At 45.8% G+C, this 16,024-nt stretch overlaps 1 protein-coding gene across 11 annotated transcripts in view; it reads right to left on the bottom strand.

Annotated features, from left to right (window-relative positions):
• Positions 1-16,024, bottom strand: part of LOC108395889 (uncharacterized) — a 100,680-nt gene that overhangs the window by 23,887 nt on the left and 60,769 nt on the right. For 2 of the 11 annotated variants that reach the window (XM_037003796.2, XM_073220329.1), the window contains exon 1: positions 472-942. The exons of 7 other annotated variants lie outside the window; for them this stretch is intronic. Coding sequence is in view for 1 of the 4 variants with exons in the window: in XM_073220329.1 (XP_073076430.1) it covers positions 472-474 (3 nt within the window). In the remaining 3 variants the exon portion in view is untranslated. Of the gene's footprint in view, positions 1-471; positions 943-7,940; positions 8,074-16,024 lie in introns of those variants that run through there. 2 more of the 11 variants (XM_073220330.1, XM_073220328.1) reach the window with 2 other exon arrangements.

Below are 16,024 nucleotides of genomic sequence, written 5' to 3'. Positions count from 1 at the left end.
CAGAATGCAGGGAATGATCTGGAAATCTGGGATTTACTGCCAGTCCTAGGAAGACCTAGGCTGGGGGGCAGGGTCGTGGATTTGAGAACCTGTTCCCCAAACATTTGGAAAACTTCAGAGAATACGACTTTCCCTGGGAAGAGAGAAGGGGTTGGGGACCCCACAAATCACAACTCGTCCCATGCACGAACCCCTGAGGCCGAGTCAGGACTGTCTCCTGAGGACACTCTCCGTGGTCACTGCAAAACGTGGGGATGACCCAGCCCCATACAGTGATGGGACTGGACACCCGGGTCCCTACTGCTGCCTGAGACCATGCCGCGTGCCAGAGGGTACCTAGGTCTGAGCGGTGCTGCAGGCGGACTCAGGTCCACCGGTTCCAGAGCTGCCCACGGGGCGCCAGGTCCCGCCACGATCGAGTCTAGCTGCTCCCCGCGGCCCCATTCCCGACACATGGCCCTGCACACTCACCATTTTTTGGGTTCTGTGGCACCGGGTTTGTTCACCCGACGACTGCCGCGCTAATGCCGGTCACTGTGACACAGGCCTTGGTGTGGCTACCTGAAGCTTTTCTGGACACTGAGAGACGATCTGGGCCAGAAAGAACCAGGAGCGACAACCCTGCAGCCCGCAGCCCACGCCGCCCACGGCGTCACAGGGCGGCAGCGCCACACGCACGGGAGCGGCGACTCCCATGATTGGACAGGCTGCAAGGCCCCGCCCCCTTGTGCCTGAGTGGCAGCAGGCCGGAGGTCGCGACTTTGAGCCGACCTTGCCTGGGCAGCGCGGGAACCTGCTCCCGATCAGGGACGCCACACGGAACCGTAACGCCGCCAGGCCACGGGACTGTGACCCTCCGGCACAAACGCAGACACCTGTCATCTCACCGCACGTAATGGGTCTGGCTCCACTTGTTCTTTGACCAGTTGTGGCGAGAGTGATGACTACCCTGTCCGCCCCGCCCCCGCCCCCGCCCCCTCGGGGCTTTACAGAATCCTGTAGCACCCCTGAACGCTTGGCTCTGATGGTGGATCGGAACCCCACACCTTTGAGCAGGCCTGATGCCTCGGATCCTCACGTGTATGAAACACATTGAAGCAAAGAAGCCATCAGAAAACCTTTTCAGCGCAATTCCATGAACACTCATCTGTTTAAAGCTCAGAGGAGGAAAAACTGCTTAGTTTTCAGAACACTGCTTAGTGAAAAATAGATGGCAAAGGTATTAAGACTAATGAGGGTCTGGGCAGCAGTCTCCTTAAGGGGCAGGAGTCATGGAGGGGAACGTCAGGGCACTGCCACCACTGCCCACAGATGGATGAATCTCGATGATGGTTCCAAGGATGTTTATGTTCTAACTAAATCTTAGCATAGAACGTTTTGTACATTCTTTTCTAAATATATTTGATGATAAAAATTTTATGAAGTAATTAAGATTGGAAACGAACACAATTTGTATGCGTTTGTCCTGTGGCAATCTGAGTTTCATTCTCGGTTTTGGCAGCAAAAATTGGTAACAAGTGACCTATCTATTTAGAGAGAACGGATTACATAAACTCATCATCATATGTACTTTTTAAAATAAAAGTACTGACGTGAAAAGATCTGTAGGATTTACCAGTGGACCAAATAAGCTCCTTGTATTGCAATATACATACTGTGTTACCTGCTTCATGACCTATAGAAATGACCTGAGGTGGTTCCAACCCCAACACAAGGTTTGGTTGAGTAGTGTAACGAAAACATATCTGCCAGGAACCTATGAAAGGGATTATGACTTTCATTATGAAGCATCCAGGGAGGGCAGGGCAGGTGGGAGATGCCTTGAGAGAGAAGGAATGGAGTCTGGCCCGGTTACTTTACTGAGGTTAGGGGCTGGGCTTGGATGAGAGTTTGTGATCAAGGGCAGCAGCTCTGGAACTGAATCTCTTGCCAGCGCCAAAGCAGTGAGCAGCCAGGCTTTCTTATCACCTTGTACAGATGAGGGACAAAGGGGAAAGATGGAGGTATAAGACTTTAAAAAGTTGTCAGCTATCAGATACTAGAAAATATATATATTGATCTCTGCCCCAGTTGCTGGTACCAAGTTCCAAAACCTTGTAAATTCCTGAGGGATAAGAACACTAGGAGCAAGTCTTGTTCTAGTATATGATCTTTGACCCTGTCCCTGACACAAGGGTCCTGAAACCATGTAAATTCCTGAGTGACAAAATCTCTAGGAGCTTCTTTGGTTCTAAGAGGTGACGCTGGGTAGGCTCCTGGATCTTTCCTGGAATGGAGCTGGTCACTAGAAAGCCCAAGCCATGACTAGGAGCTTGGAATCAGCTCAACTACCTATCCTCGAGGGGCTGGAGACGGAGTTCATACCTGATCGTGCCTACATGAGGACACCACCACAAAACCCCATTAATATGAAGACTTTTCCAGGTTGGTGAACACATCCACATTCCAGGAGGGACATGTACCCCAACTCCATGGGACCCTCCCAGATTCACCTTTGTCCGGCAAATGGTAAGCATAAGCGTGTTTCCCTGAGTTCTGTAAGCTGCTCTAGCGAAGCTGAGTCCTAACCCAAGGGAAAGGCTGTGGGACTCTCTGATTGGTAGCAAGTCAGACAGAATTTGTGGGTCACCTGGGGACCTACTCCTTGAGACTGGCATCATAAGTGAGGGGGGTACAGTCTTGTGCGACTGAGTCCTTAACCCATGGGATCTGACACTAACTCCATGTAGACTGAGTTAAATTGTAGGACACCTGGCTGGAAAATTGCTTGTTGTGTGGACAAACGTATTTGAGAACCAGAAGTATCAGAAGTGAAGTGTTCTGGGTAAAGGAGACACATCAGAGGGAAAAATTTGATTTGCTCTACTCAGGAAGAAATCTGGGCTTTGCCAACACATCAGTAAACATTTAAAAGTGGAGTCAGAGACTTCTGCTTTCTGGTCTGGCATGTGAGGAGCTTAAAAAGTAATATTCCCATTTTCACCAGAAAAAAGCAAACTTAAAACCAATCACTCTAAGGAAAAACTGAAGGAGCAAAACACCAGAAGACTCACAGAACCCAAGAATGGACTAACGGTTACCAAAGGGAAAGGGACTGGGGTGGATGGGTGGGAAGGGAGGGATAAGGGTGGGGGAAGAAAGGGGGCATTATGATTAGCATGTATAATGTGGGGGGGGCACAGGGAGGGCTGTACAACACAGAGAAGACAAGTAGTGATTCTACAACATCTTACTATGCTGATGGACAGTGACTGCAATGGGGAATGTGGGGGGAACTTGGTGATGGGGGGAGTCTAGTAAACATAATGTTCCTCCTGTAAATGTAGAGTAATGATACCAAAAAAAAAAAAAATCACTCTTCCTACATCTATCAAAGAATTGAGGTTCCAGGGCAAGCTACTATCTCCAAAATTGGAAAGAGAGACAGAACAGCTATTTGGAAATAGACCCACAATGTACTGTTCCTAACAAGGCCTGTTCTCAAAAGACTGTTTCATCAGAGCCTAATTGACTAGTTGGGAGGGAAATAGCTAATTTGAGTCCCTCGGACCTAAGTTGAGGGTGGGTGGTGGGTGGAGAATTAGAAACAACTTTTCCCCAAAGCAAACGTGTGATATGTTTTCCAAAACCACTTCCCCAACTCTCTGACACTAACTGGGTGGCCAACAATTCAGTTCCAACCCTAACCAACCAGAGTTAAAGGCCCACAAGATTCTCCCATGTCATGTGACAGCCACAAAATGCAGGCCCAGGCCACATACATTTCTGCATGGTTTTGCATGGCTGGCTGCAAATTTAGAGGTTCCCTGGACAACCCCTCAGGTTTTCTAATTTTTTAGAATGATTATTAGAATTGAAAGCTTGACTTATCATCAGTTTATTGTAAAGGATATAATTCAAGAACACCCAAATGGAGAGGACGCAGAGGGCAAAGAGGGAGGTGGGAGCAGAAAGCTTCCATGCTCTCTCCAGACACGACATTCTCCCAATACACCAATGTGTTCATCATCTTGAAATTTCTATGGATACTGTGGGTTTTGATGAAGTTTTCTTCATGGTTGACTAAATCATTGGTGATTGATGATCACCTCAATCTCCAGCTCCTTCCCCTTCCCACAGGTTGGGGACTAGGCTGAAAGTTATAAACCTTAAATCATAGTCTCCCCGGTGACCAATCCCTATCTTGAAGCCATCTAGGTGCCAGCAAACAGTGGCCTGCTTAGAACATAAGATGTTTAAAAACCACCTTATCACTTAGAAAAGTCCAAGGGCTTTATGAGGCCCTTGCTGGGAACCATGGACAAAGACCAAACATTTTTCTTACACCAAAGAAGGTCAGAGCCCAGGGACATGGCTCATTAAATCTGAGACCAAATCCTAGGACTATAGAACATGTCCTCTCCACCCACACCACACCATTATATCAGGGAGACTGCTCCTTAGTAACAGTGCAATATACTCAAAGAAATGCACGTTTCAGAGCTTATTGAGACGCCTCTGTGAGAACCCTAGAGACGAAGTGGGTGACAAAAGCAAGGACCCCTGAGGATCTGTAGCCTCTGACAGCTGCCGCGAATAGTAAACACAGCACAACCCTGGGCAGATAAACACAGAGCCTCAGATACTAATGGCCCACTTCCCTCAGTTCGCTTTTCACAATACATCATGCCCAGCATTCAGCAGAAGACCAAAAGGCTGCTAAAAGGCTTAAAACCACAGTCTGAAGAGACAGGACAAGCAAAAGAACCTGATTCAGATGTGTCAGACAGGCTGCAATCATCAGACCAGAAATGTAAAGTCACCATGATTAATAATACTAAGGGCTCTGATGCAAATAGTGGATAACATGCAAAATCAGGTGCATAACGTAAGCAGATGTAGAAATTGATACAAAAGAAAAAATACAAGAAATAACAAAGCAAGAAGGGAAACAAAGAATTCCTTTGTGGGGGGGTCATTGGTACAGTGGAAATGTGTGAGGAGAATCAGTGAGCTTTAGAAAATGTTAATAAAATGTCAGTAAAACCTCCCAAAACTGAAATGTAAAGAGAACAAAAAAGCAGAAATTAAGAACTTTGGGACAATAAAAAAGGTGTAATATATACAGATGGAAATACAAGAAGAAAATGACAAAGTAACAGAAGAAACAAATGAAACAATGGAGACTGAGATATTCCAAAATTAATGGTAGACACCAAACTACAGGTCCAAGAAGCCCAGAGATCACCAAACAAGATAACCTAAAAATGCACACTTAGAAATACCATATTTAAATTTGAGAAAAGAGAAAGAAAAATCTTGAAACAAGCTACGGGGAGAGAACCTTAGCTATAGAGATACAAAGATAAGAATTAAATCAGACTTCTTTTCAGAAACTATGCAAACCGGAACCGAGTTTTGTGAAATCAACCATGTGTTGAAAGGGAAAACACCCTAACTACAATCCTGTGCCAACGAAATTATCCTTCAAAAGTGAGAGAGAAATGAAGACTTTCTGGGAGAAAAATTGAGAGAATCTGTCACCAGTAAAACTTGCTTCATAAGAACTGTTAAAAGAAATTCATCAGGAAGGAAAGAGGTAATAATGAAGTGCCAGGGAAGGAATAAATGAAGGTAAGATATATATATTTTTTGTCATTATTATTTCATCTCACAGATAACACTTTGTTCAAAACCATAAGAGCAACAATGTTTTCAGGAATTATAGCTTACAGATGATGAAAGGAATGACAGAAATGTGCAAGGGACAGGGAGGGAGGAATTGAGATTTCTCTGTTATAACCGAAATCAGGCAAAGGGAGAAATAAAGTTTAAAACCCATTTATTGCTTACAAACTGCAGTCCAGCGCTGTCTCTCTGCCTCTTGAAGCAGCAAGCCAGCCCCTCCCGCTAACCTCTCAGGTTCAGACACGCCCTCGGTTGCCCAAGTAATTACCCCTTGATATGGAGATGAACTTCTCTCCACCCCTGAGGATATGCAAATGTACCAAAGCCTGGCGAGATATTCTGGAAATATTACAATTTTACCCACAACATACCTCTGTTATGAGGTACCTGCACATAGTATTGTTTCACTATGGTGTAGTAGTATCGTGATTGGACAGTGAATGGTATAGTGTTACTTCAGAGAAGGCTTAGATGAATTGTAAATGTACAGTGCACACTCAGCCCAACTACCAAAAAAAAATGTTTAATTATATGGTAAGAGAACAGATGGAATCAGGTAAAATGCTCAATAAAAGACAGAGAAGGCAGAAAGAAGGTAGAATAGAGAAGACGCACAAAGAACTAGAAAACAGAAAAAGATATTGCAGATACTAATCCAACTCTATCAATAATGACTTTAAACATCAGTGTTCTAAATACAAAAAGGGGAAGACAAAAGCTGGCGCAGCAGATAAGACGGCAGTTGTATGTTGTGAAGAATCACAAATAGACACAGATTAAAAGTTAAGAACAGAGAAAAATACCATGGCATGCCAACACTAAACAAAGCTGGCACAGCTATGTTAGTTTGAATCACGCCGACTTCAGGGCAAGAGCAACACAACTGCGCCATCAAGGACTTTCCTTTGCAGGCTCAAGTGAGGAGGCAGAAGCTTAGCTTGGGGTAGCCGCCCACAGGTTTCTGCTCCCAGTCACACTGTTAGGATCACACTGATAGTTTAAGTGGCACAACGCCAGTGTTTGAAGAATCACGCAAAACTACACAAACCCCAATGTTTATGTGTAAAGAGGGGAAGACAATTGGAAGGCATTATTCTAGTTGGAAAATCCACAACTATTGATCATTTTCAGAATATTTCCACAGCAGTAATTATTCTATAAACAATAGTACTTGAACACTTCTGGTGTGAAATTCCATTAGAAGTCACCCCTTCCAGACCCAAAAAGAACCAGACCTCAGAATATTATACATCTGCTCAGGGGAGGAAAAATAAGAAAAAAGAAATTTTAACAATGTAAACCTAATACTGGATTTTTCTGAGATTCACTTCTCTCTTGCCTCTTGGGAAATGCTTTATACTATTTCCAGATCTATTAATAAAATATATTTTACATTTGTTGAAAAAGAGACATAAATAAGTGAATAAATCTTTTCAAGGCGACAAATCCAGGTAAGGACTGTGCTAACAGGATTGATCACCCAGGAAAGGTTCCAAAGAGGAACCTCCACCCACAGGACTTCTCATAGGATGTCTGTGCACAGGACACATCTGGCGGAAGAGGCCCAAAGATTTCAAGCAACATAGTTCCAGGTGGTTATTCTCTGCTTCCCTCTTACGTAAAACATACATACACACAGAAAGCATTTTAAAAGCAGCCATCCCTTGACTGTGGGAAACTAATTAAAATACTGCATCTGCTTCAAATGCACCCCGGAGCACAAATAGCTGGTAACTTTGCTGCGAATCGGAGACGAGAGGCTGGCATTTCAGAAGGCTGGAGGGATGTGGGTTTGGGATTTACTACCAGTCCTGTAAGAGGATGGGGGGCGGGTGGGGCCGGGTCGTGGATTTGAGACCCTGCTCCCCAAACATTCAGGAAACTCAGGAGAAAACGGTTCCCCCAGTGGAGAAAAAATGGACGGGGACCCCACAGAGCGCAGCTCCTCCCACGCATGAGGCCCGGAGGCCGAGTCAAGACTGTCCCTGAGGCCCTTCCCTTCGTCACCACACAACCTGGGGAGACGCCGGGCTGCGGGCGCAGAGCCGCCCAGAGAGGTTCCGGGGCCGCGCGCTGTAACCGGACAGGAAGCCCAGGCCCGGCTGCCTGCCCAGCCCCCATGCCGAGGACCGCAGGGGCCCGAAGTCCGAGCGGCGCCCCCGGAGGACTCGGGTCCGAACCCCAGAGAAGGCCGCGGGAAGGCCGGGTCCAGCCACGGCCGGATCCTATTGGCCTCTCCGCCCGGTCCCGGGACACCGGGCCCGCACACCCACCGCTGGCCGGCTGCTGGGACCCCGGCGTCGTCCCTGCGGCTCCCGGAAGGTGCAGCTCACAGAGCGGCTGACGCAGCAACTGAGGTACCTGCACCGTTCAGCGCGGGTGAGACGCGACCGCGCGCGTGGAAGAGTCCGCGCGGCGGAGCAGCGTCGCCCCGCCCACCTGCCAGGCTGCGCCCCTGATTGGACAGCTCTCAAGGACCCCTCCCCTTTTCCCTGACTGACAGCGGGGCAGGAGGTCACTTGGCGCAGCTGAGCCCGTTTTCCCCGGCGCTGGGCGGGGCCCTGTCGCCTCCAGGGAGGTTTGCCTTTACAGGAAACCTCCCATCCGGAGCAGCAGTGGTGTCTTCCTGCAGCTCCTTCTGAACGCGGGGACGCAGGTGCGCGCCGGGAATGCTAGAATCAGCTCCCCGGTGGAGCGACGCCCTTGTTCTGAGCAAATGGGGCGCCCGGGCCAGGCCAGGTTAGACAAGAGGTTGTCAGATCCTCTGCGGGTCAGGGGCTGATACCAGGCTGCGAGGCCACACACGGTGCTGTGACCCTTGATACACTTGAAATGACGTCAGTAATGTCATAATCTGCCTTTTTAGATCTTTGACAGTTTGAGGCTTCCACCCACCCCTTCTCCACCTCCATACACGTGGTGCTTCAGCTAAAGAATTCCAAGGCCTCCCAAGCACTTGGTTCCAATGGGAAGTTTGAACCCAGCAGCCCGATCCCCAGCGCACGGACCCTTCTGCCCCACCATAAGAATGCTGGTCAATAAAAACTCTCAGGAGTACATTTTACAACAATTTTTTTGTGTGTTCTTATAGATTTTGAAACGTTAAAGGTCATGATATTCCTAAGGCAACTTAATTCCTATTTTCACCAATATAAGAAAAAACAATAAAAGGTAGTGTAAATACATGTTGTACTTGAAAACTCAATATAGTTACTATGGCTCAAGACTCTTAATGCATTTATTTGAATAGTTTTACTGAGAAATAATACATCTACCATCCAATGCATCCCTTTAATGTTTACAATTCAATGGTTTTCAGTATATTCACAGATACATGCAAATATCACCACAATTTCTGAACATTTCCTGTGGCCTCAGAAAGAAACCACGGTACCCTTTAGCTATCACTTCCCCATCTTTCCAGCTTCCTCCTCCAAACCACAGTCCTAGGCGACCTCTGATCTATATTTCCCTATTTTGGATTTGCATATAAACGGATTCATAGAATATGCTGTCTTTGTAACTGACTTCAGTCACTTAGCTTAAGTTTTTCAAGGAACGTCCATGTTCTAGCATGTATGGATACTTCATTCATTTTTATGGCTGAACTATATTCCATTGTATGGATAAAACCTATTTTGTAATATCTGTTCATCTGTTAATAGACATTTGGTTTGTTTCCACTTTTGGACTATTAAGAATCACATTGCGATAAACATTCCATAAATATTTTGAGTGGACATTTTCATTTCCCTTGGGCATATACCTAGGAATGAACTGGGTCTTATGACAATTCTAGGCTTATTTTTTGAGGAACAATCAGACTGTTTTCCCAAGTGGCTGGACCATTTCATATCTCTCCAGCAGTGGATGAGGGTTCCAATTTCTCCATATCCCTGACAAAACTTTTCATTCTAGCCATTCTAGTGGCTGTGAAGTTGTATCACATTGGGGTTTTGATCTGCATTTCCTTGATGACTAATGATGTTCAGCATCTTTTCAAGTGCTCTTGCCCATTTGTACATCTTCTTTGGAAAAAACGTCGATTTACATTCATTGACATTTTAAAACTGGGTTATTTGACTTTTCATTATTGACTTGTTAGAGTTCTTTATATTTATTTTGATATAACTCCATTCTCAGATATGTGATTTACAAAATTTTGTTAAAATTTCCTGTGGATGATATTTCTGTGGGTTGTGGTTTCAGTCTCTTGCTTTAAAATTGTTACTTTTAATTGTGGTAATATACACATAATATAAAATTTACATCTGAAAATATATAATTCAGTTGCAAGAAGTACATTGACATCGGGACACCCATATAAGAACTGTTTTCATCTTCCAAAACTGAAAATCATACACATTAATAGTATCTCCCTCCTTCCCCTACCCCCAGGCTCTGGCAACCACCGTTCTATTTCTGTGTCTATGAATTTCATTATACTAGGTACCTCATACAAGTGTCTTCATACAGTGTCTGTCCTTTTGTGTCTGGCTTATTTCACTTAACATAACATCCTCAACGTTTATCTACGTTGTAGCAGGGTCAGAATTTCCTTCCTAGAATTCTAAATCTGAATATTTTCTTGTATGTCTATACTAAATTTTGTTGATCCATTACATCAGTTGCTTCCATCTTTTGGGCTCATAGGTAATACGCCTATGAAATAGGTGTAGAAATATCTATTTGAGTCCCTGCATTCAGTTCTTTTGGGTATATATCCAGGAGTAGTATTCCTGGATCACATGGTAATTCTGTATTCAGTTTTTCCTTCAGTTATGAAAAATAATTTTGTTGCCTTTAAAGCACTAAATATAGTTACAGGAACTGGTTAGTCCCCTTGATAGAATATCAGAAAGCCAAAATCCAGGCACAGATGGATAAGAGTGGATTCAAATCACATCATCATTCAAATGTGGTCACTACAGACCTTGAATTTCTCATTCAAGGGAAACAGATCTCTACCATGGGCTCATAATACTCCAGAGACAGATGGACATCAGTCACCATGTGTGCCAGGGAGTTGTCTTCATAGAAAATATATCAAACATCAGCTGTCTGCAACATGTATTTTGAGTGTTTGGGACATTTCCTGGTTGACATTAATGATGCGTTTGTTAGATAACATCACATGTGACATTGATGGTGTGTTTGTTGAGTGACATCATGTGCGTCTAGGTCAGCAGCAGTGCTCCAAAACGATTAGCATGTGAGAGAAACTGGTGAGAAAATGTGTTGGAGGGGCTGGAGGGGTTTTGAATGGCATCCAAAATGAAATACTGACACACACAGACTATAGGTGATGTTAGGAAGGAGACCCAGGATGGGGGGATCAGAGTGGTGCCACGGTCATTATCCCAACAAAGCAAAGGCCCGAAGAAGTGACCATTGCAACAGAAAGGTCTAGTGTAGAAAGGCTGTACCCTAAGGTGCCAGTAAGTCTGATGAGAACAGAGTAACAGAACCTAAGACTGGGGATTGAAGCTATGCCTCCAAGAGCGCAGAGACCTAGTAAAAACAAAGCAAGGTGTGGCCTCTTAAACTATTAGGCCACCCTGTGCCGATGGTAGCCTGAAAATGTGAGAGGATACCAGGACTATTTAATACTTTTTTCAGTAGTCTAGTGTTTTGTATTTTGAGAAATGAGTTAAAATGATTACCAGGAGGTTGATTGTGGAATGGCTCAGATCTTGTCTTTTTGAAAAAAGAATAGCAAGTTAAAGCCTCAGGAGGCTTTTATTTAGCACACCTGAATGGTGGGAGTAGCAATTCCAAGTCAGGCACTGAATATGCTGCAGGTTGAGTTTGTTCTTGGGTCTTGTCCCCGCTAAACAAAGAATTCAAAGGCAGATACACAACAACAGAGCAGAGCTAAAGTTTTATTTTAATATATTCCAAGGGAGGAGAGGGCCAGAGTTAAGGTAGACAAAGGCCCCAGACTTTTAGGGGAGAGTCTCATTATCATGTCCTAGCTGGAAGGTGCCTCTTTGATTGACAGGGAGGTCATTTGATTGACAGTGCTAATTACACACCCACTCCTCTTGGTGTGCATTATCTCTCCCCAGAATGCACACAGAAAAATCTATGGGGGAGGGGGCAAAACCATAATTTTATTTTAATGAGATTATGATGAGGGTGGTTTGAGCAGTTCTCAGTTTTGACTGTGCCTGTGTTGGGACCTGGTTGGGACTGGTTTGGGAGGAAGTAATCTCCCTGCAAAGGCTGTGTTGTCTTTAAGTGGGACGCTCTAACTGGGTGGTTTTTTTTCCTTGAACTTCATCTTCCCCCTCCCTGGCTGCTGATGTCTATCATTTTACCTAAAAAAACCACTCATTTCCAGAGAGTTGGTGTATCATTGCATTTTGGCTTCACAACACTGAGTAGTAATTTGTATGGAGCACAAGGGACATTTACAGCAGCGAAAGTATCCATGATACAGAAATGACAGACCCAAGTCATTTTACATTTTCAATGCCCAAGGACTGCATAACCCAAAAGTCAACACAAACAGAAAGTGTGGACTTTAATGCATCAATATTTCTTGATGAAGTGTAAGACATGAGCCAAGTAATACATAATGTAATCAATAGAACAAACTCTGGAGGCACAGGGAATATGTGAACCCCTGTACTTTGTGATTAATTTTTCTTTAGACCTAAAACTGCTGTAAAAAGTAGTCTATTAAGAAAAAGATGAGGTAACACAGCAGCATTTATATTCATTCCTGACGATTGATAACTGTAGCACACCATCATTCATTTTGTTAAACTGAATTTATTGCAATAAGCCATTATGGCACCTATGAGGCCTTCTCCTTCGAAAAGAGAAGTTCCCACTGAATGCCTCCTCGAACTCAGCACTGCATGTTCATAGAAGCGAACCGACTGTCTTGGTTTCTATCAGTAGTGACTGGAAAATGAGCATCTTGGCGAGGCCTGGATCTGTGGCCTTACTCTATGTAGCGACAAGTGTTAGTTAATTTCTACTGTGGATGCCTGCAAGGCAAGAGAGTCCTAGAAATACTTTGCCACTATAATATAATGAATTATAAGAAATATATATTTGGTCATCCAGCTCTCCGATATAACTGGTCTTCATCTGTGGTTCCTGAAAATGCTTCAGAGCCTTAATGGGGAAACGGGTGCCTTGTTATATTAATGGAGAGGATTTTGGACCCCACCCAAGGTTAAGGGCTGGCTCCCAGGGGAACCAACGCTGTGACTAGAGGATGGGAACTCTCTGTCCCCAGCCACCAAACCAGGGGAGGAGAGAGGGCAGAGGAGCTAGAGGTTGAATCAGCCAATGGCCAGTGATTGAGTTAATCATGACTGTACAATGAAGCCCTCACAAAAACCTCTGAGAAGGGCATTTATCTATTTTATCCTGTTTCTTTGTCCTGAGAGTGCTTGGGAAACCAGAAAGCTTCCACTTGCCACTAGCCACATCCAAGCTCCCGAGGACAGAAGCACCTTTATTTGGTAACCTCACCCTGTGTATCTCTTCATTTGGCTGTTAACTTACATCCTTTATTAAACTGGTAAATGATAACTGTTTTCCTGAGTTCTGAGCCACTCTAGCAAATTAATGGAACCTAAGAGGGAGGTCGTAGGAACTTCCAATCTGCACCCAGTTGGTCAGAAGCAGAAGGAACAGCCTGGGACTCATGATGGCCTCTGGAGTGGGGAGTGGAGGGCAGCCTTGTGGGACAGAACTCTTCACCTTGGGAAATCTGGTGCTGTTTCCAGGCAGATAAAACTCAGAATTGAGTTGGGTTTTCAGACATGAAATTTGAGGACTGCTTGGTGTCGTGTGTGGGGAGAACACTTCCCACATACACACACACACACACTGGAATCAGGTCCGGGAACCTGAAAGGAGTAGATGTGGAACACAGCCACAAAGAGGGCAACTGTAAGACAACCATTTAAGTGTCTGTAGCACAGCTGATGGGGCCATTGAGGGTCAGCACTAAGATGATGGCCTGATATCTGGTCAGCTGTGTGGACCTTGCAGTCCCAGCCCATATCAGGATGTCCCGGTTAAGGGATGAAAAGCAGCAGCTCTGCCCTAGTGCCGTGACGTAGGGATGTTATGATGTCATCCCTCCAGTCTGTGAAGGTCTCCTTGTATTCCATTTGGGTGATACTAGTGTTACTGAGGCAGGAGGTAGTTGGTGAGGTAGGTAGACCTGGACATGTTGCCTCGGTAGAGATTGGCTAGGTGGGACACTGACACCAGGCATTGTGGTTAACCGGCCAAGCGGGACATGTAAGAAGCCACTCCCTAGAATGGGCAGCCTGAGAAACAAGGGGGTTTTCTGATCCCCCAGCCTGGCCCTAGCAACAGGTCCTAGGCACCCATGTGGACCATGTGGACCCCAGCCCGGCCCTAGCAACAGGTCCTAGGCAACCATGTGGACTTCCCAGCCCGGCCCTAGCAACAGGTCCTAGGCAACCATGTGGACTTCCCAGCCCGGCCCTAGCAACAGGTCCTAGGCAACCATGTGGGCCCTACTTCCCAGCCCGGCCCTAGCAACAGGTCCTAGGCAACCATGTGGACTTCCCAGCCTGGCCCTAGCAACAGGTCCTAGGCAACAAGGAGGACTTCCTCCCTGATGGGCTCATAAACCCTAGCCACTGCAGCCCTGACTGCATTCTCTCTTGGAGCCCCTCCTGATTAGCAGGATCCCTTTTCTTCTCACTCCTCATTAGAAGCTTTGCTAGTTGCTCTGTACTCTTGCCTGTTGGCTTCATTCTTCATTGCCTCCCAGACACAATCCTGGGAAAAACAGCATCTTGGCCAGTAACATCTTTTGGGGGCTCCTCCAGGATTTGACTTCAAAGGAGGAGTACTGGTTATAAATAGCACCTTTCTTTTACTTTCCTTTTAAGAAACCATGCCAACTGCTGTGCACAGGCTCAGGCACCCATCAGCCATCCAAGAGGGATTAGCCTGGCTGCCAATCTTAAGACTCAGGTGAGAGGGTCCTGTGATTTCTCCTCAGTTGATCCCTGTCTCCCTCAGGATTCGGGGATGTCAGCTGCATGAGGGTCAGAATTCTTTTTTGAGGCTCTCCTTGGATGTGAGGGACTGAGGAAAACAGACAGACAACTGCGAGGTCCCAGCTGTGGCCAGTCCCTGGTGGGCTCTCTAAGGCCTCCTTTTGAAACTCAGACCCCGATTGCCCAATTGGGTATCCATAGGAGTTGCCTCCCCTTTTCGGTCTTGCTCTCCTCGGAGGTGTGGGGGAAGTTGCAAGGAGGCCTCCCTAGGTATCCTCTCTTCAGAGAGTGACTGGGGCGACCCCCTCCGGCCCCCTGTGAAAAGCTGCCCCTGTGTGGATTGAGCATTTCTGGGGTCTCTATCTTCTCATCCCCGTGAAAGCCCCTTATGTGGATTGAGCGATTCTTTCTTTACCCTCTATTGCAAAATGGACTTCTCTAGCCCCTCTTTATTCCAGGCTCTCCTTGCTCAGGATTTAGGAGAATCAGGCACCTATCAATTTAGTTGAGTTTTTGCACAATGATTCTTCCTACTTGTCCTTGGTGTCCTTCAAAAGATATAGGAAAAGGTGTTGATTTTCCTTGGATGGCCCCTCTCAAGAAAAAGCAAATTATTCCCTGGATCCCAGTCCTGGCCATAAGGCACCAAGTGGGTAGACAGGTTCATCCTCTAGGCTATGGGAAAGGAATGACTTTCTTATGTCACCACCAACTGAGGTGTTAGTGGGGTGCAGGAGCGGAAGACTGGGTTGTGTTTGAGTACAATCCGATCATCATGACCTCCTGGCTGTGACTTCTGAGGAAGCCAGAGAGGTTACAGAGGATCCCTCTGCCTGTTCAAGCTGAAAGACTTTCTCCATCCCACCTGCAGGGTTAAATGGGGTCTCCGCACCTGGTAGGTCAGGTGTCCCTCCCTAGTAGAAGACACCTTGATTCACCTCCTATAGGGGTGGTTTCATTTGGCATGGGAGGTTCACTGGACTCTATATTTTAGGCTGAGATTTGAAACAATGCAGATCATACTGAGAGGGCCCAGATTCTGTCCCCAGGCAGCTCGCTGTAGACACCCCAGCAATTAACTCTGCTGTAGTTTAGTTTCTGCTTAAAGCTTGATTTATAACCAAGACTAATCTAAGAGAAAAGTACAATATGTGTACTGCCTAAGTTTGATTCATAGCCGAAACCAATCTAATGGAAAGAACAAAGTGTTAATTCCTGGAGTCTGGTGTGAGTCACGAACAGTGCGCAACAGGAGCTGCCAACGGTTCCTATGATCCTTCTGCAGCAAACCCGGACAAGGAACGTGCTGTGAAACTCACGAACCAGATGACTTGACACAATAGGAATACAAA

The sequence above is a fragment of the Manis javanica genome, chromosome 13 (genome assembly GCF_040802235.1).
Source record: "Manis javanica isolate MJ-LG chromosome 13, MJ_LKY, whole genome shotgun sequence".
Taxonomy (NCBI): Eukaryota; Metazoa; Chordata; class Mammalia; order Pholidota; family Manidae; genus Manis; species Manis javanica.
The sequence above is the reverse complement of the archived record's forward strand: the minus strand, read 5'-3'. Positions and strand labels throughout refer to the sequence as shown.